Raw genomic sequence first — 25,191 nt, 5'->3', positions numbered from 1 at the left:
TTTGTTCACAGGGCAAGAAGCAAGAAGACAATGAGTTTTAAACTAACCTGTGCTGTATTTGATCTCTTAAATTCTGGTCCTCATCCGTACCTTTGTTTTTAGCCGCTACACGCTGATTGATATCTTCATGAGGAGCGTCACTTGAAAATGCTTCAGCTATGATATTGAAATTACTTAATTAGACAATCTGCTACACCAATCAAAGTTGCAGTAGCGCTGCCAAAATATACTGATACAAAAAAGCCAAATGAATATGGTCCTCCTCTTTGGTTCAATATTAATTAAAATGTTTAACAAAATACTGAAAAAGTAAAGTATAGTTTGGGGGTCAGAATTCAAATTTCCCTTAGAAACTAGGAGAAGGAGGTAAAATACAACATTAAAGAGGAGCTCTAGTTTCAAGGTAGAGCATCTTGGGATTGACCATGAAGAGAAGGTACTGAAAAATGATGTTTGTCATAAATAATAAACAAGGAAACAATTAGAAAATCAACACCATGATGTAAAAATTAAGAATGAAATAACAGGGTAACCATAAAGTCAAATATGTAAGTTATTTGTCAATATTATATTAGAAGACAGTAATTTATCTTTCTAGACTTTATGGCTTTTCCCTGTAGAAGAGACAGAAAGGAACATACCACAGGAGACTGAAGTCAAAACCAATTCCAGCTCCTCTGATTGAGTCCTAGCTAGGATTAAGGAACAATGTCCAGAATACTTATGAATTTAGAATGAATGGAAAATCATGAAGAGGGAAAGAAAGCCTTGAACTAGATTAAAAGGAATTAGATTACTCAGTTAATGCAAGAGAACACTGAAGAGGAAATTAATAGTGCTCAAAAAGATGAAGGCCCCTCATAGGATACAGCAGTCAATTGTTCTCCATCTATATTCATGATAGAAAAAGAGGAAATTAGTTCAGAAAACAGAATATGCTTTTAGGTTATTCAGAAAACTCAAAGACGCTGATGACAATGAGTGATGGAAGAAGACTGTGGGAACTATCATCAACCATCCTATGGTCACTAGCTCATTTTTGTCAAGGACTTCAGAACATGTATCAGCATTCTTCTCTTCCCAAACTGCACCCAGGCTTTGGCCCCCTCCTCTTCTCTCCACTTCACTAACATGGCCACATCTTGGATTTTTTGATCATCTTGAAGGGCTCCACCTCTGGAATGGCCCCATCTCTACAACAGTAATGATCTATACCCTTATCATTTGTCCTGCCAGCACTCCACTTTGGTTGATGAATCTCTATGACCCATCCCCCTAAATTTGTACGTTTTCCCCAAATTGACAAGCATTATCCTGACTTGACTATTATTTTAGCAAACCTGAATTGCACAGTTGAACATTTCAACTTCTCTCCCTCATCTGACAACTTCAGTTTATATCCTTCTGCTGCATCAGCCTTAGATGATATCCATCTCTCTTTTTGACTTGTAACCTCACTGACTCTCTGGCTCAAAAATCAGCTGAGCTCTTTCATATAAGTGTACCCTTTCCTAAAACAGGGTGGGAGGGAGAGGGAGACAGAGATAAGAAAGAGAGACAGAGAGGGAGAGAGAAAAGGAATACTAAAACAATAATGCTAAAAATATTCTGTTTCCATAGTTCTTTCCTTTTGTTCAGAGACAAGTTTCTTGAGAGGTATCTTAACTCACACTGTCCACCTCCTCACCCCCATTCACATTCCGTTCCGTAGCAATCCATCCTTCCCCGTCTCCCACTCCATTGAAACAGCTCCCCTTCTGGTTATCAAAGACATCAATTCAATGGAAATGTTTCAGTCTTTGTCTTACTTGATTTATACGTAAAGTTTAGCACACAGTTCTTAAACGTTTTTACACATACAGTCAGCCCTCCGTATCAGTGGAGTCAACCAACCACAGATTGAAAATATTTGGGGAAATAAGCCCAGAAAGGGCCCCAAAGCAAAACTTGATTCTTCCAGGTGCTGGCAAGTATTTATATAGCAGTCACATTATATTAGGTATTATAAGTAATCTAGAGATGATTTAATGTATACAGGAGGATGTGCACAGGTTATATACAAATATCATATCATTTTATATAAGGAACTTGTGCATCCTTGGATTTTGGTTGCTCAGTTGTATCTGTTTGTGACCCCATGGACTGTAGCCTGCCATACTCCTCTGTCCATGGGAATTCTCCAGGCAGGAATACTGGAGTGGGTTGCCATGCCCTCCTCTTCGTATCCAAAAGGGGTCTGGAATTAATCCCCTGTGAATACTAAGGGAAGACTATATTACATTATTTTATATCCACAACAAAACTTGTAAAGTAGGATTGTGATTCTGAAATTGGCCCCAAATGGCATAGTTTATAAATGAAAGAAAAAGCATTTGATTCCAGTTATCTCACTCCAAGTTCTGAATTTCTTTTTAAATTTTCAAACTGCTTATTGAACCACACCTTCCAAAAAGAATGCATACATGAATATACAGCTCAGTGGCTTCCCAAACTGAAAATAGCATAAATAGCACTGATATCAAGACATAAACATCATCAACCCTTATCATATCTTGAAAGCAAGTTGGATTGCTTTGAGCTGTGGGCCCTGTTCTGCCAATAAACAGTCATGGATTGGAAATATTCTTCACCAATCCTCAGATATCCTTCAACAAGAATAGGAAGTTAGCTGAACAATCATCACTACTGTCAGTATAGTCCCTACTTGCTTGTATGGAGAGAAGTAAATTTTCCCTTTTGAAATTTGATGGATAGCATTCAGTGTAAAGTACTGTGCTCAAGAGCTGAAGTAGTATCTAATGGTTTTGTCCTTTTATTTAAATACAGTGAAAGGAAGATCTCAAAATTATACAAATTCAAAATAAGGAAGAGTCAAGTGCTCATGCTTTAAATGTCCACCTATAAATATAGGAGGAAATGATTCCCTAAGTCTCTCTTAAGCCACAAATGTCATTATATTAGTTGTAACAGCAAACATATTGTACATATATAATGTATAATAACATCATCTAATTCTTTAATTAATGAGGGAATCAGCAAGACATTACAACTAGTTCAAATGAAAATCTGAATAAGAGACATATTCACAGACAGGAATGATAAAATAGATGATAATAGATGAAAAAACTATTTCATCTATTTCAACTATGAAAAAACTGGTTACTATGTATATAGAACAATGTCATACTTGAAATTATCTTTTTTAGCATACAGAAATTATCTTAATTGAATAAAATTCATTTGTATGTCCATAGATAAGAATCATTTGAATTACTATCAATTTTCTACAATTTATGGTTATAGAAGAGATGAGTTAAGCCAATGAAAGGTACAGAATCCTAAGAAACCAAATACTCCAAGGGGTCCCATAGACAATACTCAGTCTTCTATTGAAAGAATATCCAATAATATTTTGTTCATTTCAAAGTCTTCCACTATTTTTCCTGATGTGTTTCCTGATGTCCTGCCACTATTGTTCCTGATGCATGTACCAGATTCTATACTAAGTGTTTAACATTTATCTCATTTAATATATATGAGACAATAAGAAATATATATTTGGTCTTTGTCTCCTGACACAGAGCTTTGAAAACCCTTGTAATTTCCTATAGTGGTAAGAGGAGGGTTTTTATATTATCATTATTTTTCATAATAAGCCTCTTTCAACCTTATCTGAGTTTATGCCAAAGAGGTGACTCTTGGGAGGGTGGAGCCCTTCTGCCTGAGCAACCAACTGACCACAGAGCTAGAACTTTCAGTCCTACCCCCAGGTCTCTAGGGTTGGGAAGAGGCTAGAGACTGATCACCAATGCTCAATTATATAGTCAATCATACCTACATAATGGAACTCCCATAAAAACTCTAAAGAAGGTGTTCAGAGAGCTCGTGGGTTTGTGAATGCATCCATGTGCCAGGAGTGTGCTACACACCAGACTCCACGGGGGAGGGGCCTGAGCTTGGAATTCCTTCAGACTCTGCCCTGTGTGCCTCTTCAACTGGCTGTTCATTTGTATCTTCTATGTCAGTCTTTGCAATAAAACAGTAATAGTAAGCAGAGTGCTTCCCTGTATTCTGTGAGTCATCACAGATAATTATAGATAATCTATCAGACCTGAGGCGTGGTCATGGAAACCTCTAATTTATAGTCAAGTCAGACAGAAGCATGGATAACCTGGGGATCCACTGCATTGAGGCAGACATCTGAAGTGGGAAGAAGTCGTGTGGGACTGAGCCAACTGAAAATCAGTGATAACTCTGGGAAGTTACTGACAGGATTGAATTAAATTCTAGGACACCCACTTGGTGTTTATTAAGAACTGAAGAACTGGGTGGTATGGAAAACCCATACACCTTTGGTGTCAGAAGTGTTGTGAGTAATGAAACAGTTTTCCTTTAATTATACAGTAATAATGCAATGAGCCATTCTATTATATATATTGTGAGATGGAGGTTAAGAAGAAAGAAAGAATTAGCTTTCCAAAGGTCAAATGCCTAATAACTTACAAAGCTAAGAATTGGTGCTTTTACTCATAACTACTTAATTTATGGAATAAAGTGATATTTTCATCTCAACAATGAAAAGTAGTTAAACCATGAATCTTGGCAAGACTATTTGACCTCATGATGTAAGGACTCCAGTCAACTGATAACTGCTCCTCAGTTAATACACAATCCAAGGGAAGGATGTTAGCAATCCTTGTTTGTAGCCCTAGTGTGGTTCATGAACTTCACTAGAGTAACACACCAAGATATACTAAGTAGCCATGAGAAGCTCCTTGATTCATGCAAGTCTCAAAGAGGGCACCTCAGGGTCAGGTGAGCTGCCAAGCTGATGGAAGGGTTGAATGAGATGCTTGCAGTCACCATGGAATTCTCTACTAGCTTCAGATTTGGGCTAGAGTGCTGAATACAGACAGAGCAGGAGGCAACTAAGCTGTGTTAGGTAATTCTTTGGAAGTCTGAAATGGATTCTTTATTATCCACTTACAGTTGTAGATGGGAATATTCACCATTTCAAAGAAAAATAAAGAACTCTGAATACATAAAACGACATTTTTAGAAAGGTGTCCAGCTTACCCATCATGTCATTCATGCGATTCAGTGAGGAATTATCTGAAATGTCTAATAACATGACAAAATCAAATGCAGAAGGGAGACGAGGCACTTCTTTGGAAGCTGTAGGGTCAACAGCTAATGTGGATGTTTGTGATTTCTTTCCCTGCAGTTCTATGAGGTTTCTGTTGTAGCCTGTGAGTGCTTCCTCCAGAAGCTCTGCTTGGTTTAATGTCATTGGAAAGCCATCCAGGATCCAGCCTTTATGTATAGGTATTTGGCTAAATTAAACAAAGGACAAATAATTAATAGTTTGATAGACACAAATCCCTTTAGAAATAATAACACAATGAATCTTGCCTTTATCTTTCTTTCAACTCCACAGTAACCTCTTTCTGCATAAATTTTACTTCTTTACAGCCAAAATTGGGCTTCCTGGTGGCGCTGATGGTAAAGAATCTGCCTGCCAATGCAGGAGCCACAGGAGACTTGGGTTCCATTCCTGGGTTGGGAAGGTCACCTGGAGGAGGGCATGGCAATCTACTCCAGTAATCTTGCCTGGTCGCAAAGAGTCAGACATGACTGAAGCGACTTAGCACGCACACCCAGTCAAAATTAGGCTTCCTATTGTACCACAAACGCTGCCTTACTCAAAATCCTTCTGTGGGTCCCTGCTGCCCTCCAAATCTATTCCAGAAGCCACAATGTGGTGTTTAAAATGAGCTAGCCACAACCTGCTCCCCTATAACTTCTCTCTCACAACTTTGAACCATTCACTTTGAACACACCAATCTCCTTGCTGTTACATGAATATAAATAGTACTTTCTAGTTGCGTTCATAGGCTGTTCCTCTTTAGAACCTCAATTTCCTCATTTATACAGCAGGATAACATAACATACCTTACAGGATGCTGGTGAGGATGAACTGAAATGACACATTTTAAGAACTCAGCACAGAATTTAGCATATGGTGGAAACTCACATCGCCAATCTGGAAGGTTCTTCCTACCCCACCCAATCCAGCGTGGAGTCATAACAGCCTGATCTGAACTCCTTTGGACTCTCATTCACTTCATCACACAATTGGTTAGCTCTTACATTCTTTGACTTAGAAAAATTTAAGTGAGTCTTCTTTATCTCAATTAAATTCTAAGTTGCTGAAATGTAAGGATCATTTCTTCAGTTTTTGCATTCAGTGTCATATCCTCTAAAGAGAATAGGTGCTCCAAAAACTATTATTTTAGTTCTTTAAATTGGAAAACAACTTCAACTTTGCTCTTGCAAAATCCTTAAATTATGTAAAATTAATGGCAAAACCAATACAATATTGTAAAGTAAAATAATAAATAAATTAATTTAAAAAATAGACTTTGACTTTTGGATGAAAAATTATAATTTCATTTCTTTCTCCATTAAAACTCATTTAAACACTTAGAATTCCCTTTCTAAAGGTTTGGAAGTATGCTTTGGTATCTGTGTATGATCCTTCTGACTGTGGCAAGGAAGGAATGGCAAAACTCAAGTTCAAAGAGGTTTAATTAATTACTTGTTCAAAGTCACAAAACTGCAAGTGACCCCAAATCTAGTGATCTTTCCACAGTATTAAGCTGCCTTCAGGTCACTGCTTCTATTACTCCTATTAGGCTATGAAGGGCAAGGAAAGCCTGCATTTTGCTTTTATAGCTTTTCCAGAGCATGGTAAGCATTCTGCAGAGAATGGGATTTTTAATTCACTGGCCTCAGTCTGAGGAGAAGAAACTTCTTGAGCACTTTACCAGATCTGAGGAACCTTCTCCCACATCCTGACTCAGGAGCTACTTCAAGGGGAGGAGGAGGCCAAGGCCATGCTTGTCAGGCTGTAGTATGAAGACACCAGATGACAGGGAATGAAGAGACTTCCGCTTTGGCTATGCCACTAACCAGACATGTGACTGAACTGCCCAGCTGAACTGCCACGTGCCTGCCTTTCCTCATCGAAGAAGGATGCACTTGGACTAATTGGAAGGCTCTCAGGCTGATGGCAGTTCTCTGAACATGTCTCAGGGGCAGAGGGGATGGTGATAGTGGGAAGGTAGCAGAGTTCTGAGGGTGGGGTGTAGACACTCCAACTCCATGGAAACCAAAGCTAAGATCCATTTTAGAGCTGATGCTCTGCATGCGCAATTTTCTTTGAATGATGAATGCCATGGCTAAAACATGTTTTATTCCGTTTTTGAAAAAGGCTGCAACTGTTAGGATGAGATCCCTTCCAGCTTTGAGAATAGCATCCCTGTGGCCGAGTTTCTTCAAAAAAGCAGTCAGCCCAAGATATATCACCACTGAGAGGCAACTTAAACCTTGAATGAAGCCTCTTAAGGAAACTTGAAAGGGAGAGTCCATTGCAGACGCCCAAGAAAAATTCTCCAAAGCCTCCTGTCCTCATTCTCTTGGTCATAATGTTTCTCAAGCAGCAGAGCCCCCAACCCCTCACCCACTCGATGCTCTGCAAAGGTCTTTCACAAGAGCCTTTTTTATTTCTTTTTCCATCCTGCTCTGCCTCATTTCTTTACTGCATGAATTAATTAATCGAGCCCCTATGGCTTTTTAAAATTTCCCTCTTTTCCCAATTGTAAAGGAGGGCTGATGAGAATCTTTTTTTCTTAGAAAGGAGGAATCACAAAATTATAGTCTATTAAAATTTTTTCTTTACCCTATCACACATCACCTCTGTGCTATGCATATGCTATTCCTTGCCTGTGCAACCTCTAATTTCTCCCTGCCTTCCTACCCTGTGCTGCCCGGTCTTTGGACCCCTGGGGTCACTCTCTCCTCCAGAAACACAAAATGAGGAAGCATTTTGGCCCAAGGCCATATAGTGAAGGTTTCTCCTCTCCCAAACCTGTCCCATGGCTTTTCCAACTGTCTAATTTCTCCTTGAATTCCCCATACAGAACAGAACTTGGGACTTCCCTGGTGGTCCAGTGGTTGAGAATCTGCCTTCCAATGCAGGACATATGGGTTCCATCCCTGGTCAGGGAACTAAGATCTCACGTACCCTGGGGTAACTAAGACCAAGAATCACAAGGAAGACCCAGCACAGCCAAAAAAAAGAGAATAGAACCTAACTTGAATTCCCATCTGGGTGAGTGAAGTCAAGTTTAAAAAAGGGAGGAAAGTGAAATACAGGCATGAAAATCACAAAATACATCTTTTCCTTTCTGTATGAATAATTAGATATTAAAAATTAAAATGACTTCAAATTATTCTTGATAAAGTTCTACCTACTAATATATTAAATAGACATAAGAAAGAAAGTGTGGTACATAGATACATACTTAATGGCATTTACCATGATGCTGACTAGCAATATATCAGATATGCTCTTTCCTTTCTTTAGTAGCCTTTCTGATTTTGCACCAAGCTGAGCACGCACAGTGAGCTGTGAAAATAAACAAGGAATGGTAAGGAAGAGTTCATTTAAAAGTCAGATTCTAAATATCTGGAGGGGAAAAAAAATTAAATGGTCGTGTCCTCTGGTGAAGACACTGATCCTTTAGTACAATTCTGGAATCCAGCAAGCAGTTAAGGAAAATGTATTTACAGATTTGGGAGCTCCTCCTCTAGCTCCCCCCTTTTCAAGATCTTCCTCTTTAATTCTTAGCTGCTCTGGTGTCCCCGGATTTCATCCTCTAATATGTTAAATCAAAGAGATTGGGGCTTTCGGCTTGAGTTCTAGTCACTCATGCCATGAAGAGGGAGCATGCCTTCTGGGGTAACCTGTGTAAGCCTGACTTTTGCCCACTGAAGTTCTCTCCTATCAATGGTGAAATCTGATATATTTCTGCCTTTTCTGTTATAGTTTATTATAAGGTATTAAATATAGTTCTCTATTTTACACAGTAAATTTTGTTGTTTACTTTATATATAGTAGCATACATCTGTTAATCCCATACTCCCACATTATCCTTCCCCTATCTTCCTCTCTGGTAGTCATAAGCATGTTTTCTAAGTCTGCAAGTTGTTTCTGTTTTATAAATAAATTCATTTGATAGAATATAATATTTGTCTTTCTCTGACTTACCTCACCTATTATGACAATCTCTAGGTCTTTCCATGTTGTTGCAAATGGCATTATTTCATTCTTTTCTATGGCTGAATAATACTGTTTACTTTTCTGATGCCTGATTTTGGCCCTCAGATAATTAGCTTTTCTATTTCTTCCAGCATTTATATTGTTATATGAACAGAACATCCCCAGCGTTTATTCTGAACTCAGCCACTAGAGTGAGCATTTTATGAGTCAAATGATACTATGTGCTCAATTCTTTGCAACCGCATGGACTCTGGCCCACCAGGCTCCTCTGTCCATGGGATTTCCCAGGCAAGAATACTGGAATGGGCTGCCATTTCCTATTCCAGGAAATCTTCCCAACCTAGGGACTGAATTCGTGTCTCTTGTGTCTCCTGCATTGCAGGCAGATTCTTTACCTGCTGAGCCATGGGGGAAGTCTCTATTTAAACCCTGCAAAGGCTCCCCTTACTCTCAATGTCCTCATCGTGGCCTCCATGACCCTGGCTGACCTGATTCCTCTCTGTTCCCGCTCATCTCTCTAACCGCCTCCCTTCTCTTCCCCTCCCTTGCTGCACAGGCACCTTTCTGCCTCAAGGCCATCATCCAGCTCTTCTGGCGGCCTGAAATGGTTCCCCAGGGCCAGTGGTTGATTCTGTCAATCTTCTTTCAATCTGTTTAAACCGCGCGCTCTCAAAGCCATCTCCCTTACTCTACTTTTTCTTTTCAGATGACATCATCACCATCTGCTGGTTCATATAAATTCATTTACATATGAGTTTATGGTCCCTCTCTTTTAGACTGTAAACTCCTTAAAGCTTGGGAGCCCTGTCACTTTTGTTCACTGATTTTTTTGTCACTCCCCCCTCAGATTACAACAATGCATGGAACAAAGTATGCCCTTAGAACTGAATTGAATATGGAATGCAGGAGATTCATAACTCAATAAATGTAATATAAAAACATATTTAGCCTTTATGCTAATTTATATTTCAAAAATACAGAGAAAAAATTATTAGTCCCTTTTGATCATTTTCTCTAAACTCATTTTTCTCCCTATATGGCATCATGTTTATAGCTTGGTATATATTCTTCCAAAACTTTTTCTATCTTAAAGCAGTTTTGAAATCTAAAATATTATAAAATTGATTTCCTTGGGGAACAAAACAATAAATTTAAAAATATAATTTTATTTACTCTAATTATATTTAATAAAATCCCACTTGATTAACCTGACCATTCTATTTGACCATTATATTTCCATATACAGTAAAGCAATCCTATATATGGAAATATTAGTTTTCATTAAAAGCAATAGTTGCAAATTGTAAACATTTTTTCAGGGATTAATGAAAAATTCTGCAGAGTCACCAATAAGTCTAAGGATAAATCCTGGAAAAAATTTAAAGATAAAGATATTGTGAAAGGAAATAAAAATAACAAATTAAGTGGTAAAGAAAAACACATCAATATAAATTTATTATAAGTCTAAAATGTGTTTTCTTACCTGGAAAAACTGAAAGCAATTTCCACTGCTTTAGATACAAACTATATTAAAGATATAAAAAATATCAAATAAACCCAGGTTTAGTATTTCATCATCAGGTTTAAGTCAAAGAGGAGCACATTGCTATTTCACATGAAGATGAAAACGCTATGAAAAGGCTATGACTCACAACACATTTCAATATACTAGTAGCCAAAATTAGATTATAGTACTTACTTCAGAGAAACTATCACTTGCTACGACTTCTTCAGCTTTTGCTGTTTTTCTGGCATCGGTATCTAGCAATGGGAAAAGTGATAAGAACATACTCCGGTACTGACAACTAACAGCCATGTTAGTATTTGACCATCTGTGGTTTTGGACCTGTGGGTTATTGGATTCAGCTGTGTCTGAGATACGCAGAGGAAGGAAGTGAAAGTGGCAGCCCAGCATGGCATTTACCTTCATTTCACAACATTAAATCCCGGCCACTGTGTGGCTCCATGTTTTCTACTTGTTTTCTTCCAGTGTGGCTCACTCATAACAAAATCATTAGAAATACTTTAGTACCATTTCTCTTCTTGGAAAACAAGCCAAAAATATAATTAGTTAATTTTACTTTCCTGTATTCTTCCCTGGAGAATCCCACAGACAGAGGAGCCTGGCAGGCCACAGTCCACAAGGTCATAAGGAGTTGGACACAACTAAGTGGTTTTCACGTTCACATTACTTTCCTGGGTTATCAAATTATAGGTAATAAACATGTCTGAAGGCGGAAAATTCTAGAAGTCAGAGAGTTTTTTATTTCAATTCTATGTAAAAAATTAGTTTTCAGAGTCTTTTTATAATTTACTGGAGTTTCACAATAGAATGTCATAAAATACTTTATGATAGTTTAAAAATCAATTAGACTTATCCTGTAAGAAACAAATAAATGAAACAAGGGACAGCTTATATTCTTTTAAAAGACAGGAACCTTGGCCTCTCTGGCAGGATTGCCTGCTCATAATAAACATGCATGTTGTCCAAGGTTGATGGCTATTATGGTGATGGTACTGTGCTTAGTCGCTCAGTCGTGTCCAACTCTTTGCGACCCCATGTACGATAGACAACCAGGTTCCTCTGTCCATGGGATTCTCCAGGCAAGAATACTGGAGTGGGTTGCCATTTCCTTCTCCAATGGTGATGGTACAGGAAGAACCAAATTTTATGCAACGATTAAATATGGCAAAGCCTTAACTAGCACAAATAGAAAACATATTCAAGATTTAAAACTGTTTTCCTTCAACGATTTTACCAAGGATCTGAAGGACTGAAGCCCAGATTCCAAGAAGATAATGTTTTGCTGGGTTTGAGAAGCTTGGTTCTATTTGCTTTGCACAAGGCTGAGAATAAACGTTAACTTTTAAAGTATCTGAGGAACCACTGCTGAGGTGGGTGGATGAGACAGAGCCACAGCCTCCCTCACCACAGTGAACAAAAGCAGCTGCGTGCAGACAGCACAGTGGTACACGCCCGCCTGCATAGGTGAGAAGAAACAGTTAACTACTGTCTCCCTGCAAAGCCAGGAAGAGTGACGATGATTTAGCCTGGCTGTTTTCAAAACCACAACAAAACTGAGCAACTACTTGAAGGGATGTGAGAAGATTCCTTTGAAATTGTCATCTCTTTATCGCCAGCGGCAGACAGTGGTTAGGGACAGCTGTGTTGATCTTGTTCTGTCTGTCCTGTGAACACTTAGACAATCGTGTAACCCTCCCCATCTCTCCTCTCTTGTCCTGAAAGTTGGTTTGTGCTCACATCCATGTACTCCTACTATTAGTCTCACTTATGTAAATGATGGATGATTTGTTTTGATATCTTACTTACCAAATCTGGTTTTATCTTCTCTTTCTGGTAGTGCTTCAGCTAAAGATACATCTTCCACATCCTCTGGGGAGGAAGTACATGCCTGCACACACGGGAGAGATTTTAACATTGTCACATTTTAGTAACATTCTTGCTTTTACTTCTATAAGTAAAGTTTACAACCATAAACTCATTAATCTAAAACATTAATGATATTAGGAAGAACTGAATGAGTTCTGGAAATGAACAGAATTTGATGATAATTGTACTTAGAGAAACACATAGTAACCCATGGTATAATCTGTCTTTCAGCTGGCCTTCAGCTTCTATGTAAAATACACAACTGCCATTTGGAAAGGATAATGGGAGCTGAGTTAAAGAGATAGAGTTTGTGGAAAACCACCTTAGAAAGATCAGACCTAGAGGGGTCAGTCATAGCCATATGGAAATAAAGAAAAAATATGTACATTATCTATTACCTCATCAATTAGAATACTGAGTACCACAACACAGAAGAAGAGGCAGCCTGCAATGAAGAAAAACCCTCCCAGTTATTTTCAGAATCATGGTTAAATGGTATTTTCCTTGCAGCTCATGCAAATGACCTGGATTAGAGTCTCTGTTAATTTATTCAATTTCAGAGACAGCATAAGGTAGGGAAAAGAATATTGGATTTATTTATTTTTTTTTTTTAAGAATACTGGATTTAGAATCTGGGATTCCAGTCAAAGCCTAACCATCAACAAGCCTCTGATGGGAAATGAATCAATTCATGCTTAGAACTGCTACTGTTTCCCTTTAAAAGAGCAGATTAGACTATATCTGGTGCTGGAGAAGACTCTTGAGACTCCCGTGGACAGCAAGGAGTTCAAACCAGTTAATCCTAAAGGAAATCAAGTCTGAATATTCACTGAAAGGCCTGATGCTGAAACTGAAGCTCCAATAGTTTGGCCACCTGATGGCAAAGAGCCAACTCATTGGAAAAGACCAATGCTGGGAAAGATTGAAGGCTGGAGGAGAAGGGGATAACAGAGGATGAGATGGTTGGATGGCATCATCAACTCAATGGACATGAGTTTGAGCAAACTCTGGGAGATGGTGAAGGACTGGGAAGCCTGGCATGTTGCAGTCCATGTGGTCACAAAAAGTCAGACATGACTTAGCGAATGGAAAATAACAATAAGACCACATTATAATTCTCAACATGGGGCCATACTCTCCAAGTTCCTGCCCTGGAATCTTTACATAATAAGCAAAATGCAACACTGATGGAAACAGTAATGCAAGTAAACCATAGGAGATCTTCCCCTACCAGCCACCCCTCAAAACTGAGATCTACTAGTCTAGATCAGAGGTCTGCAAACTATGATCCCTGGGCCAGAATAGGCTGGTTGTTTATACATGGTCCATGAGCATCACTCCAGGGGATAGCACTGCAAGGCGTCCCCCTTGCCGTCTGTCTGTTCCTCTCCAACACCTTCCTTGGCTGCTGCTGCCTGCTGCCAGGACTGGCACTGGCTGCATCTACAAGATGGTGACTTGCTGCTGGCCACTGCCAAGCTTTCAGTAGTGCAATTCTACTCTGAGAGCTGATGACTTTGTGAACTTTCCCCAAACACTGATGTCTCACCCCTCCCCAAGCCCTTGCAATTGAGCCTTCCACCCCTTTACATTACAAATGAACATGAATTTGGGAAAACTCCAGGAAACAGTAGAGTACAGAGGAACCTGGCATGTTGTAGTTCACGGGGTTGCAAAGAGTTGGACATGACTTAGCGACTGAATGAATCCCCTTACCAACCAGTGGCTCTTTCTTCAGAAGAATCCCTGAGTTGATGGTAACTGAGCTCAAGTCTAGCCCACCATACTGGATGGTCCACCTAGGTAATGATATGTGTGTGTTTGTATGTGTGTATTAGACGAGTAGAGATGGGGGTTGAAATTTTCTCTCTTGTTATGTAAGTACCCATGTAATATATCCTTGATGTTGCCTCTGGGCCCATAAAACTTAAAATATTTACCATCTGGACCTTTACAGAAAACTCTGCCATCTCTGGTCTAGAAGATCTCTTAGATGCTATCCAGCTGGAAATCTCTAATGTATAAGGTGCAGAGATGAAAACTAAAGCCACACTTGCCTGGGTTTCTTTACCACTCTTTTGCGTAACTGGTAAAGCCTTTTCTTCAGGTGCTTTCTGAAGTCCTTGGGCCCCACTGACACTTTCATTGTCATGAAATGCTTGGATAGCTTCTTGAACAAGAGTGTCGATAGAAAGAACCTGAATAGGAAAGCCTAAAATATAAAAGATTATTTTATGAATAGCTTTTCACTTAGGAAATTGAATCATTGTTCTTCAGTGCTGACTTCAAACTTAAAACATTCTCTTTAGGGTCTCCTAGAAATGTGCCATCTATGGGGTTGCACAGAGTCGGACACGACTGAAGTGACTTAGCAGCAGCGGCAGCAGAAATGTTTTTTGGGTCGAGATTTTTTTTTAATACTGTGGTAAAATTCACATGGGGCTTCTCTGGTGGCTCAGTGGTAAAGAGTCTGTCTGCCAATGCAGGAGACTCAGGAGATCTCGGTTCGATTTCTGAGTTGGGAAGATCCCCTGGAGAAGAAATGGCAACCCACTCCAGTAATCTTGCCTGAAAAATCCTATGGACAGAGAAAACTGGCAGGCTACAGTCCATGGGATTGCAAAAGAGTTGGACACAACTCGGCAACTAAACAACAACAAAAATTCACATGACGTAAAATGACCCATTTTAACCATTCTAAAAGATACAATTCAATATTACAGTCATTTACCATGTTGTTTAATCATTACTGATATCTTTTTTCCAGAAGATTTTGATCACCCCAAAGGAAAGCCTGCATGAATGAAGCAGTCACTTCCTATCTCCCTACCCTTGCCCCCAAGAACAAATTGCTTTCTGTCTGGAGATTTGCCTATTCTAGACGTTTTATATCCAAGGAATCAAACAATATGTGGTCTTTTGTATCTGACTTCTTTCACTTAGTATGATGTTTTCAAAGTCCATCCATGTTGTAGCACATAAGAGTACTTCACTCCTTTTATGACTGAGTAGTATTCCAGAGTATGGATATAACACATTTTGTTCATGATTCATTGGTGATGAACATTTGGGTTGTTTCCATCTTTTCTCTATCATTAATAATGCTGCTATGAATATTCTGTACATGGAATTTTTTTTTTTTTTTTTTTGGACCACCTGTTTTCAGCTCTTTAGAGTATATATACCAGTGGCGGAATTGCTGTGGTCATATAGTAATTAGTTAACTTACTGAGGAATCACCAACTATTTTCCATGGTGGTTACAACATTTTAACATTCTCAAAAGCAATGTATGAGAGTTCCAACTTCTATATATCCTGACCAACACATATTTTCCATTTCCTAAAAAATTATACTCATCTTATTGGGTGTGGAGCAGTATCTCATCGAACTTTTGTCAGGCTTTAAACAGGTCTATTTAACATCTCAATAATGACCTACAGTCTTAATACAGACTGATCTTAGTAAAAATTTTGAATTTTCCAGTAAAAACAGTAATTGTTGTTCAGCTGTTCAGACATGTCCGACTCTTTGCGACCCCATGGACTGCAGCATGCCAGGCTTCCCTGTCCTTCACTGTCGACTGGAGCTTGCTCAAACTCATACCCATTGAGTTGATGATGCCATCCAACCAGCTCATCCTCTGTCTTTCTCTTCTCCTCCCACCTTCAATCCTTCCCAGCATCAGGGTCTTTTCCAATGAGTCAGCTCTTTGCATCAGGTGGCCAAAATATTGGAGCTTCAGCTTCAGCATCAGTCCTTCCAATGAATATCCAGGACTGATTTCTATTAGGATTGACTGGTTTGATCTCCCTGCAGTCCAAGGGACTCTCAAGAGTCTTTTCCAACACCACAGTTCAAAAGCATCAATTCTTCCACGCTCAGTTTTCTTTATGGTCCACCTCTCATATCCATACATGACTACTGGAAAAATCATAGCATTGACTATACAGACCTCTGTCGGTAAAGTGATATCTGCTTTTTTAATATGCTGTCTAGGTTTGTCATGGCTTTTCTTTTAAAAGCAAGTGTCTTTAAATTTTAAGGCTGCAGTCACCATCTGCAGTGATTTTGGAGCCCAAGAAAATAAAGTCTGTCACTGTTTCCATTGTTTCCCCATTTATTTGCCATGAGGTGATGGGACCAGATGTCATAATCTTAGTTTTTTGAATGTTGAGCTTTAAGCTACGTTTTTAACTCTCCTCTTTTACTTTCATCAAGAGGCTCTTTAGCTCCTCTTTACTTTCTACCATAGGGGTGGTGTCATCTGCATATCTGAGGTTATTGATATTTCTCCCAGCAATCTCGATTCCAGCTTGTACTTCATCCAGCCCAGCATTTCACATGATGTACTCTGCATATAAGTTAAATAAGCAGGGTGACAATATACAGCCTTGACATACTCCTTTCCCAATTTGGAACCAGTTCATTGTTCCATGTCTGGTTCTAACTGTTGCTTCTTGACCTGCATACAGATTTCTCAGGAGGCAGGTAAGGTGGTCTGGTATTCACGTCTCTTGAAGATTTTTCCACAGTTTGTTGTGATCCACACAGTCAAAGGCTTTAGTACAGTCAATGAAGCAGAAGTAAATGTTTTTCTGGAATTCTCTTGCTTTTTCTATGATCCAATGGATATTGCCAATTTGATCTCTGGTTCATCTGCCTTTTCTAAATCCAGGTTGAACATCTGGAAGTTCTTGGTTCACGTACTGTTGAAGCCTAGCTTGTAAAATTTTGAGCATTACTTTGCTAGCATGTGAAATAAGTGCAATTGTGAGGTAGTTTGAACATTCTTTGGCACTGCCTTTCTTTGGGATTGGAATGAAAACTGACCTTTTCCAGTCCCATGCCCATTGCTGAGTTCCAAATTTGTTGGCATATTCTATTTAATTAGCTTTTCTTTGATAATACTCACTTATTAACAACAGTAATAGGTAAGTATTATCAAAGAAAAACTATTAAATAGATGGAAATCTGTGATTTCACTTCTAATTGGAAGAACTTCTAGAAAAAAAGCCAAAAGTTCATGAAAGAGAAAGAACTCAATTGATGTGAAGGATTAAAACATTTACAATTTTAAGTCTATATCTTTTCTATTTGTGACAAGTTGTTATTTTCCTATTTCATCTATTGTTAAAGTAAGTAAACTCTACGATGAAAGGTTTAAGATATTATTTCCCTTTATACTATACATCATCATTATATAGCAAGCTCATAGATCTAGGTTTCCTTAGGACAGTTCTGATTCATGACTCTATACTCTTAAAAGTGTCTGCCTCGGACAATAAGTTATGTGATCACTTTATTACAATATTCTTAATGCTAGAACTTCCCAATATATTAGCAGATTTTCATGTATGTTTTCTACAGACAGAGCCATTTGCAGCTATATTCACTGTAAATAGAAATCAATAAAGGAAAAAAAAAAGAAAATAAATTTTACTTTTTTCTAGAGCCTTTAGAGCAGTAGTTTTTCCACTAAAGGTTTTCCCCAACAAGCATCCTTTTATAGCAAATGAAGGTAACTCAGGTTCTGTAGGTTCAACTTGAGGAGGAAGAGAACTTTCAATTAGTCTGTGAATCACATGGCCCAATATGCAATTGTTGGAGGGTGGTACGTTTTCTACCATTTCTTCAGGTAAGGCCCATTCTCCAACCATGTTCTATAAAAATAATAAGAAAACAAAACAGAAATATTCTTAAAAGTGGAATTTAAGCATATAGGAAATTGAAAGTAAATACAAATTATAACAAACAAAAGTGAATTGATATTTTAAATAGTTATATTACATAAATGAATAATAACATAATACTTTCATATTAGTGAAAAATAAGCTTCCCATATAGAAATAAAAAATAAATTCTAAAATACTTAACACTTTATGAAAGTAGACATATTGAGCTGAGAAAAATTGTAATGTAAGTTGAGTATTAGACACTTAAATTGATGCTATCAGTAGATAGATAAAAGACAGTAAGAGTTATGTGGCTACTGTATGCAAATACTAAACTTATTTTTAAATATTTTAAAGATAGATAAAAGAAAATTTTCATGACCAATATGTTGTTTCCTATATTTGTGTTCCAGTCTCTTTAAGCTTCTGGCTTAAATGATCAAACAATTAGAGGAAAAGCAAAACAAAGACAAAACAACTATATAGTTCACATTCTCTGACTTCTGTGCACTAAAAACTAGAAATAAATTTTATTTTTAATAATTAAACATTGCCTTTTTGAATTATTCTTAATGAAAAATTAAAACTGTAAATATCTGTAAATAATAGATTGAGAAAAATATTAAAATAATAGATTTATTTTAAAATATGAGACAAAATCAAGCTGTAGTTAGAGGAAAACTCATAGTCCCTTAGCTTAAAATGCTTTGATCTAAAATAAAAAGAAGGAAAATAAATGAACTAAGGTTGAAAATAGGAAAAAAAAAGTTTCAAAATAACCAGAAAAGAACATGGAGGAAGAAACTCATGATAATGGAGATGATAAATTAGAGAGTAATACTATTAAGATATTTTTATTGATATAATTCTAGAACTTATTCAGTTTAATCATAATGAAATTGCTACCAGTTATGCACAAAGGTGAAGTATAGCAAGTATCAATTTTGTAACATAGGAAAGGCAGTAACAACAGATTTTTAGGAGACTTAAAAATCCTTAAGAAAATATTATATACAACTCTACTATGATAAATTTTAATTTATTAATGTGTGATAAAATGATATTTTAAGAAAGTACAAATGATTAAAATTAATTTAAAAGAAATATTTATAAATATTAAAGGCATGAAAGAAAGAAAAACATTATTGAAGAACTGTATCTAGGAAACTTGATAACACTGCTAACAAAAAAAAAAAAAGAAAATTTTTCTCAAACAGATATTTAAATGCTATTTAAAGTCTTCTGAAGTATGGCAGAAGATAGCTTTCCAGTTTGCTTGGTGAGACTAATGTAACACTGGTACTAAAAAAGGTGTCAAAGACCATTGACAAAAACAGCATTCAAAAAAGAAAATAACAAACAAATCTCATTTGGAAATATACTGCAAGAATCATTCATAAAATACTGACAAAAATCAGCCTATATTAAGACAAAACAATTATATTAGTTGACATTTACTACACATTCAGTATATCCCATATACTGCTGTTTTCATGAATTATTTCTAATGATTCTCACACAACTCTTACATAAGTATAATTATCTTGCCAGCTTTGCAGAAGAAAACCCTGAGAATTATAGAAACTAAGTTATATTTGTCTATGTGTGTGTGTGCTCATGGGGCTTCCCTGGTAGCTCAGAGGATAAAGCGTCTGCCTGCAATATGCTCAGTCATGTCTGACTCTGTGCCCCATGGACTGTGGCCCACCAGGATCCTTGTCCATGGGATTTTTCTAGGCAAGAGTACTGCAGTGGGTTGCCATTCCCTTCTTCAGGGGATTTTCTTGACTCAGGGATGAAACCTGAATCTCTTATGTCTCCTGCATTAGCAGGCAGGTTCTTTACCTATAGTGCCTCCTGGGAAGTTCATAGTCACAACAGTAATGGCAGAGCTTAGTAAGGACTCAGGCAGACAGACTGCAGAACATACGCTCAAAACCTTTATACTACATGACTGAATAAGTGTTACTTCATGAATATAAGGAAGGTTAAAAATGATAAAACCTATCATATATCACATTAATAGGTTAAAATACAAGCATATGATCATTTTGACCAAGAAGCATCTGATAAATTCAAAATTCATTTCTGATGAGAAAAAAAATTAAACAAATTTCTTAGTATGTTACAAATTGAAGATGATTGGCCTAACACTTTTTACATATCTTACCAATATATAATGGTGAGCCAAAGTGAACAACACATTTTTCTATTAAAAGTCGGAATAAGGAAAAGATGTTCATCATTTACAGTAATAGTCACATTATTCTGGAAGCTCTAGCCAACGCAAATAAGATAAAGAAAGAAGTAGAAAATTAACATATCTACAAAACAGATTCACAGACACAGAGAACAGACTTGTGGTTGCAGGGGGAGGCAAGGGAGGGAGGGAAGGACTGGCAGTTTAGGGTTAGCAGACTTAGCAGATGCAAACTAGTATATACAGGATGGATAACTAATAAGGTCCTATTGTATAGCACAGGAAACTATAATCAATAGCTGTGATAAAGCATAATGGAAAAGAATATGAAAAGGAATGCACATATAACTAAATCATTTTGCTGGACAGCAGAAGTTAACACACCCCTGTAAACCAACAATTGTAAATCAATATTGCAAATCAACAAACTTTAAAAAAAAGAAAAGAAAAAGTAGTAGCGCTGCTAGAATTAGCAGTTGAGCTCCTGGTGCAGAGGTAGCTGCTGCAACCTGAATTTCCAGTGCTCTGTGCTGGTGACAGTCTTCTCATCAGATCTTGCTGTGATGGTTCTGATAATTTTCCTTGGAAGTTTAACCTTGAGCATGGTTCTTGAATTTAACCTGCAGAGTCACTGAACTACCGAACATATTTTGGATATTTTTTCTGCTTACTTAGCATAGGTCAACTTTTTTTACTGCAATTAGAAACTTTGACAAAAATCACCAGAATTGATGAGAAATATATAACCTAAGCATTGTCTCGCATTTCTACTGACGAGTGTAAGAAAAATGACTTGAATAAAGGGAAATTCAAAAAAGTCCAAAATTATAAGCCACTGAATTCTTCTCCAAATTAATCTGATTTAATGTAATGAAACAAAACTGTTAGTGCTATTTATTTATTTTTCCTTCAGGATATCACAAATGGTTCTAAAGTTGAAGCTTAAAAAGAACTGTACAGATAAAAATATGTACTTAAAAAGGAAAGAAATATGGGTTTGTTGCCTAACCAAAGATATTAAAGCACTTATTAATAACTTATGAGGACTTCCTAGGTGGCGCAGTGGTAAAGAATCCACTTGCTAATGCAAGAGATGAAAGAGATGTAATTCAATCCCTGGTTCTGGAAGATCCCCTGGAGGAGGCATGGCAACCCACTCCAATATTCTTGCCTGGGCAACCCCATGGACAGAGGAGCCTCATGGGCTACAGTCCATGTCGTTATAAAGAGTCAAAAATCACTGAATGACTGAGCACTCAGTGCTTTATACTCTTGTCAATTCCTTCATCTTTGTATGATAATAATATCTATTTCACAGGGTTGTTGTAAAGGTTGAGTGAAAGGCTTGTGTGACCCCTGATTCTGAATGCTTAACTATTAACAGAAGTTCTCTTGTTGCTGCTGGAAGCACACATGGTAATACCCTTAAGGGAGACAGTAGCTACATTTTTGCCCAACAAGAAGTGCACTGTGATCAGAAAGGCATGCTTCCTCACAAAGGGGTCAGAATAAAACCGTCTTCCCTCACTGGTTAGTTGCAGAATGTGGTCAGACACAATGGGATAGAATGTTGACTATGAAGAGAACTGAAGGCTTAGGTCAGGCATAGGACTGAAGCCTGACCAGTGGAGATGGACAGATTGAGGATTTGGTAGAACATATTTTACAGCATCACCTTAAAAATACAGTTGTGAAATTCCTAGTAAGACTAAAGATAAAGGGTAAGTAAAGGGAGATGTGTCAGGTTGGAATAAGAACATGATGAGGGAAAAGGAAAATGAAAAAAGAGGGAAATTAGGCCAGAATAAAGATGACTAGTTTAAGGCAATGGCAATGAGCAAAAGAGACTTTGTTTTTGAAGGTTCTTTTTTTTTATTCCCAATTTTCAGAACCCTGCTGGAACCTAATAGGCATTCAATATTTATTGAATGAAAGAATGAATCAATCAATTGGTAGTATAGGCTCAATATAAGTGAACAAAATAAATGAGTGAATACATGGATATTGCATCTTATTAATTTTGATTAAGTACAAGGTTGTACAAGGATGACTTAGTTCTCCAAATAAGACAGACACAAGCCAACCTAAAATCTAGGATACGATCAGCAAGAGTCACCCTCACAGATGGAAGTTAAGAAGAATCCACAATGTATGAAACTAGCTAAGCCTGGAAGCAGTCTAGAACAGCTTGTAGTATGATTTTCAAAGAGCTTCTCCATTAAACCAAGGCATCCTTTTTCATGGCAGCAGGAAGCATCTCAGTTAAAGTGTACTAAATTATAAAGAATTTATAAAATGGGACTTTGTAAGAAGTTCTGCCAGAGATTTTTACAGGGTGCTGAGGGGGTAAGGAGCAGCCTGACTGAATGAATGAATAGGTAAGGTCTGCTCTATGGCAAGTTATTATGATCTGGTTAGTTTCATTTTCCTAACTGGATATTTGTCTTAGGTCTCACAGATTACATTGACCCAGGGTATACCACATGACTGGCAGATAATAAAAATAAGCTGCAGAAATTCTAGCTCTGTTTGTGGCAATTAACTTCCAAGCCTTTTGTCTGAGTCCTGGCCTGTTCCAGTTCTGCCTAGCTTCCAATCTGCTGGCTTCGTTTCTATTCTCTAGTCTGGTTCTTACCCAATCTCAGCTTTGATCACTGGCCTGCTCAAAGGCCTTGGCTTGATCCCACCTTTTCTCTTCCTGTTTCTGGCTACATCAGGTAAATTATCTTGACCACCTTTGTTCCAGCTCTGAGAACTCAATGAGCCCTGGAGCTAGTTCTCATAGCTGACCTTCTCTGTTCAGGTCTGTCCGTCTCCTACCAGAGGGAATCAGATATCATAGAAACACATCTATTATTATTGCAACATGGAACGTCTAGTAGCTGCATTCCAGTTACTGTGCTTGGAGGATTTGGCACTCAGGAAGACACCAAATTCCACAGGGAAGGACTAACATACAACCTGGTGGTTTTGGAGCCTCTGTCCTTTGCCTTGCTTTCCCAGACTTTCTCCTCCAACCACCCCCAAACCCTGAGGGAATCTGGAGGAACTGCTTATGTTTGTAATTCAGGCTTTATAAAGTTCCTTAGAACCACCCACGGTTCTCAGAAGAAGAAAGGGTTGGTTGGATATTCTGCCAGATAGGAAATTCAGCTCATGTAAACTGGCAACTCTACAGGGCTTGACTACTGTGTGGGACATGTTTGAGAGGCAGGTTCCTATCAAAGATTGGGAAGATTGATGGAAAAATGGAGGCTGTGCTCTTCTGCCTCTAACAAGGAGGAAGGAAAGAGGTCCAGTTAGGTGATGGGCAGCTCAATCCTGACCCCTCTTCCAAGAGCTGTCATGGAATGGGCTCTGTACCAAGACCCAGTTCCAAGAAGAACTCAGAACAACATGAAAAGATGAGCTGGCTCTGCTAAGTGAGACTGGCAGCCTTTCTAAGGTCACCTGACTTCCAGTCAGGTTAGAGTATGGTCAGATGTCTGGCTACGCCTTTCTGCCAGATAGACTGGCCGTTGACTTCCAGATGAGGCAGGGGCATGGTGCTGGGCAGCTCTCACTGATGTTGGCATTGTAGGTGCAACTCCGGGGAGAAGGCATGCCACCACATCCCTCTAAGCTAGATTGCTCAGTCTGGACCACATCTTATCTGTGGCCAGGAAGTGCAAGTGTTGCCCATGGTAACGAAGGAAAAGCAGATGTTATCACAGCTTCACCTGCTCTGCTCAGCTGAAGACTGTTCTGGCTAGAAGTAGCACTGTGAATAGCCAGCGCCTTTCTATCAATTGATCCCATGGTTAATTCTAGCTCATCAGGAAATATGAAGAACTGGTTCTGATCCTATAATGGCTTTCACTCAGAAGCCTGCTCACTTCTGTCCCAGAGGCAGTCTTCCCCAATCTTTCCTGATATTATACTATGGAAACAGACATGTTTACTTCTAGCCTGTCACAAAAGACCCAGGACAACAACATCCATGTACCTTGTGGTTATTTTTGGAGGAAAATTCAGATGAGATCAAGTGTGTTTAGGGTGACATGGCTGTAGATGGGAGGGAAGGAGGAAAATTCAAATTGGCTATGGTCAGTCACTAACAAAGTGACAAAGACCACTGTCAAAGCCTACAAGCCCACATGACACCTCCCTATGCAACCCAATAACTAGCTTCTGACAAGTTTAGAAATTCAGCAAGCTCAGCAGTTGTGAGCCACAGCAGGCTTCTTTTTCTAAAACTCTGAGCTACCAATTACGTGTAAGCCATGCAGCTGGAATCACTGGGCTGATACTTTGTCTTCAGGTTTGATTACCGGGGGTAACTGAGATGAAGCCACTCTAAGAAATCCCCTGTTTCAAACACATTTCAGTGCTACTGAAACCCAAGGACAAATCAGATGTGAACAGCGGGCAGGAGATTCTGCTCAGCAGTCTGACTCCACATACGCAAAGTGACCCACTGAGATCATGAGAAAGAACACCTTATTTGCCCCGAAATGACAGGCTCCCATTACTGGTTCATTCTATGTCCCAGCAAGCCACATGGCCCTCCAAGGCATTGAATGTGGCACCCTGGGAGTTGCAGAAGCTGTGTAGGTAGCCCAGCACTTTTCAAAGCTCAGTTGCCTGAGTCTAAAACAAAATAAGAATAAGGTTACCGCATTTCTCCTGATGTCCAAGTGCCCTTGGGACAGCATCACAATGGACTTTATATCAGATCTTTCCTTGTGCCACCTTTCCAATTCTGGTGGTGGTGACTATCCTCATGAAAATAGTAATCTTTATTCCTTAGATGTTCACACTAT

At 38.3% G+C, this 25,191-nt stretch overlaps 1 protein-coding gene across 5 annotated transcripts in view; it reads right to left on the bottom strand.

Moving 5' to 3' along the window:
• SPEF2 (sperm flagellar 2) overlaps window positions 1-25,191 on the bottom strand; it is a 183,056-nt gene that overhangs the window by 106,100 nt on the left and 51,765 nt on the right. For all 5 annotated transcript variants that reach the window (XM_070476571.1, XM_070476575.1, XM_070476572.1 and 2 more), the window contains 7 exons: window positions 17,958-18,177; window positions 14,573-14,727; window positions 12,456-12,537; window positions 10,824-10,885; window positions 8,367-8,470; window positions 5,077-5,333; window positions 48-156 (listed from right to left, as the gene is read on the bottom strand). In XM_070476571.1, coding sequence (XP_070332672.1) covers window positions 48-156; window positions 5,077-5,333; window positions 8,367-8,470; window positions 10,824-10,885; window positions 12,456-12,537; window positions 14,573-14,727; window positions 17,958-18,177 — 989 coding nt within the window. The remainder of the gene's footprint in view (window positions 1-47; window positions 157-5,076; window positions 5,334-8,366; window positions 8,471-10,823; window positions 10,886-12,455; window positions 12,538-14,572; window positions 14,728-17,957; window positions 18,178-25,191) is intronic.

Source organism: Odocoileus virginianus, chromosome 14, assembly GCF_023699985.2.
Source record: "Odocoileus virginianus isolate 20LAN1187 ecotype Illinois chromosome 14, Ovbor_1.2, whole genome shotgun sequence".
NCBI classification, from domain to species: domain Eukaryota; kingdom Metazoa; phylum Chordata; class Mammalia; order Artiodactyla; family Cervidae; genus Odocoileus; species Odocoileus virginianus.
Note: the sequence above shows the minus strand (reverse complement) of the source record. Positions and strands in the feature narration are given on the sequence as shown.